Source organism: Ranitomeya variabilis, chromosome 8 (genome assembly GCF_051348905.1).
Source record: "Ranitomeya variabilis isolate aRanVar5 chromosome 8, aRanVar5.hap1, whole genome shotgun sequence".
Classification (NCBI taxonomy): domain Eukaryota; kingdom Metazoa; phylum Chordata; class Amphibia; order Anura; family Dendrobatidae; genus Ranitomeya; species Ranitomeya variabilis.
Window position 1 is genome coordinate 44,480,741 of NC_135239.1, and position 3,626 is coordinate 44,484,366.

The 3,626-nt window shown below is 59.0% G+C and overlaps 1 protein-coding gene across 1 annotated transcript; it reads right to left on the bottom strand.

The window, feature by feature from the left end:
* Positions 1-459: 459 nt before the first annotated feature.
* IER5 (immediate early response 5) lies at positions 460-3,306 on the bottom strand. Its single transcript, XM_077277368.1, has one exon. The coding sequence runs from the start codon at positions 3,226-3,228 to the stop codon at positions 2,446-2,448; it is 783 nt and encodes a 260-aa protein (XP_077133483.1). The 5' UTR covers positions 3,229-3,306; the 3' UTR covers positions 460-2,445.
* Positions 3,307-3,626: the final 320 nt, after the last annotated feature.

Sequence of the window (3,626 nt, forward strand, 5' to 3'; positions counted from 1 at the left end):
ACAGGGGAGCATCCACCATACCACGGCCATCCCCCCAATATACAGACGTGCATCCACCATACCACGGTCATCCCCCAATTTACAGGGGAGCATCCACCATACCACGGCCATCCCCCAGAACAGACAGGCATCCACCACACCCATCCCCCAATATACAGACGTGCATCCACCATACCACAGCCATCCCCCAATATACAGGGGAGCATCCACCTTGCCACAGCCATCCCCCAATATACAGACGTGCGTCCACCATACCATGGCCATCCCCCAATATACAGACGTGCATCCACCATACCACAGTCATCCCCCCAGAATACAGACGTGCATCCACTGTATCATTGCCATCCCCCAATATACAGGGGAGCATCCCCAGATGACCGGCACGTTACCTGATAGCATTTCTGTAATGTATGAAGTCCCGGAAGGAAACACCACACAAGGAATGGATAAAACAGCGGAAACTTTTCAAAATATTTAATACGTGTCAAACACGTAGAATCGTCATTTTGTACAGAAATCCAAGTTACAGCATTGTGCAATAAAAACACTGTAAACTCCCAATGTAATCAGCTTCTTGCCAGACAGACCCCAATCTTCTAAAACAAAGACAGGGAGGTCCGGGGGGCTACAGACAAGTCTCTCAACACAAGCACCAAATCTGACCAGAGCTGTCGAGAAATACATATACAATATACTTAGAGGGTCGAAACACAAACACTTAACAGTCACTTCCTCATGCAATGGGGTCCGGGAGCTGCTGGGAAGGTAGTACCAGGAACTGCGGGGGTCTCCACCAGCCTACAGCGCGCTCCGCGACAAGATGGCAGGTCCCTTTAAATGTTAGCGTAGGCAATGACTTTGGTAGTTGTGGCGGAGGGGGGGTCATCTCCATGTTGTCAGTTGTTCGGTATTTTCCTCAAGTCAAGACATGTAACTGGAAGGAGTGAGGAGTGGCTCAGCAAACTGAATGAGCGGGCCCAAAATACAATGGGTGGCAGAAGGGGGAGGGGGAGCAGATGGGAACTTCCCTTCCCCCTCCCTAGTAGGGAACTCCCCTTGCACGTGGTGACCAAAAGAGACATCTAGGGGGATGGGGAGACATTCTTGAAAGGGGGAGGGTATTTTGTGAATAGATATGAAACTGGAAGGAGTGTAATGACCAACTGTAAAATGCCCAAGGGGGAAACAGTCAACCCAAACAACAGTCAAAATATCCCACACCTAGAAGAGGACTATCACACCAGGGTGGGCAGAGGACTATCACACCAGGGTGGGCAGAGGACCAGCACACCAGGGTGGGCAGAGGACCAGCACACCAGGGTGGGCAGAGGACCATCACACCAGGGTGGGCAGAGGACCATCACACCAGGGTGGGCAGAGGACTATCACACCAGGGTGGGCAGAGGACCATCACACCAGGGTGGGCAGAGGACCATCACACCAGGGTGGGCAGAGGACTATCACACCAGGGTGGGCAGAGGACTATCACACCAGGGTGGGCAGAGAACCATCACACCAGGGTGGGCAGAGGACTATCACACCAGGGTGGGCAGAGGACTATCACACCAGGGTGGGCAGAGGACTATCACACCAGGGTGGGCAGAGGACTATCACACCAGGGTGGGCAGAGGACTATCACACCAGGGTGGGCAGAGTACTATCACACCAGGGTGGGCAGAGGCCGACTATCACACAAGGGTGGGCAGAGGACTATCACACCAGGGTGGACAGAAGACCATCACACCAGGGTGGGCAGAGGCCGACTATCACACCAGAGTGGGCAGAGGACTATCACACAAGGGTGGGCAGAGGACTATCACACAAGGGTGGGCAGAGGACCATCACACCAGGGTGGGCAGAGGACGACTATCACACCAGGGTGGGCAGAGGACTATCACACCAGGGTGGACAGAAGACCATCACACCAGGGTGGGCAGAGGCCAACTATCACACCAGAGTGGGCAGAGGACTATCACACAAGGGTGGGCAGAGGACTATCACACCAGGGTGGGCAGAGGACTATCACACAAGGGTGGGCAGAGGACTATCACACAAGGGTGGGCAGAGGACCATCACACCAGGGTGGGCAGAGGACTATCACACCAGGGTGGGCAGAGGACTCCCTCCCTGTGACCAGACAACTTTAGGTTTGGATCTGTAACACCCCCCAACCAGGACAAGCCGTGATCCAGTCTGTAAGGCACATAACCCTCCGCCTTGTCAGCAGCTCCCCTTGCAATGAACGGGTTAATCCGAGAAAGTGATACATTGTAACTGACAGCTTCCACTTCTGACATCACGTGGTCTCTACATTAAAAGCGGCGGCTCCAGCGCACGACATGGACAGGGGACACAACGGCATCACGTGGCTCCGGGTCAGCCCACCCTGCAGCGTCCCTGCGCCCCCCAGTGTCTCTGCGCCCCCCAGTGTCTCTGCCCCGGGGGTCAGAACGCCTCTATGGCCGTGCTCCAGGGGGAGATGGTGGCGCTGATGGCCGGCTCGCTGCAGCCCTGTCCTGCGGAGGGGGCGGCGGGAGAGTCCAGCTCCTGCACCTCCTGGCCCGGCTCGCCGTCCGCCGGCGCCCCCGGCTCCTTGGTGAGCAGTCCCGAGAAGCTGGAGCCGAAGATGCTGATGAGGCTGGCCACGTTCTCCGTCTCCATCTCCTCCTCCACCTCCTCTCCCGGCTCCGGCACCTCCTGCTCCCTGTGCTCCCGCCGCGCTCGCTTCATCACCGGCCCGTCCGCCGTGCGGCCCCCGCTCCTCTTCCGGCAGCAGGCCGGGCTGGGGGGCTCCGCGGAGCGGCTGGGGTCGGCCTCCGGGCTCTGCGGGCGGCAGGACTCCGGCAGGGAGCAGCCGGCGTGGGACTGGCAGAAGCAGCAGGGCACCTCCCGGGAGCGGCGCGTCTCCTCCGGCGTCCGGCAGCTGCGGGGGGCCGAGCACGAACAAGTCCGGGGGTCTGTGGTGTCGGGGCCGGGCTCCTGCTCCGGCGGGCCGGGGTACAGCGCGTAGTCCTCCGGGCTCTGGCTCAGGTACACCTGCTGGGCGCTGCGCAGCACCAGGGACACCATCAGGTTCTTGTGCAGCTTGATCCCTCCGCGCTGCACCCGGGAATGGTAGATCTTCCCCAGCGAGATGCTGACGATCCTGTGCGCCTCCAGGCGGAAGCCCAGCCCGGGAGGATGCGTCTCCCTGCTCTCCGGCTCAGGCGCGGCGGCTTCGTGCTGCATTTTGTGATCACAGGACCCGGCTCTGCGTGATAACGTCCCTGCCCTGACGAGGTCCTAGCGCCAACTAAGCGCGGGCGCGACACCCTCAATGACTTATATAGGTGACACGTCACAGCCTCGGCGACCAATCAAAACACTCCCACGCCTCCTTCCGTGCTAAGGCGCCTGTGTGTCCTCACGTGGTCGCTGACCAATCAGCTTCTACGAGAGCGACTACCCAGAATTCGAACGACGACCCGCGGAGATGGTTCTTAAAGCGGCGATGCCGAGGAGCTGCGGTACCGTCACTGTGCGCATGCCAGGTAAATGGTACGAGGCTCGTTACACAGTGCCCGGCGCTCCGGTACCAGGAATGCCCGAGAATCGTCTCTGGTAATGTCACCACAGGCGGGACCACG

Excerpts from the sequence above, each read along its gene's own strand:
- IER5 (XM_077277368.1), bottom strand. The coding sequence starts at position 3,228 with ATGCAGCACGAAGCCGCCGCGCCTGAGCCGGAGAGCAGGGAGACGCAT.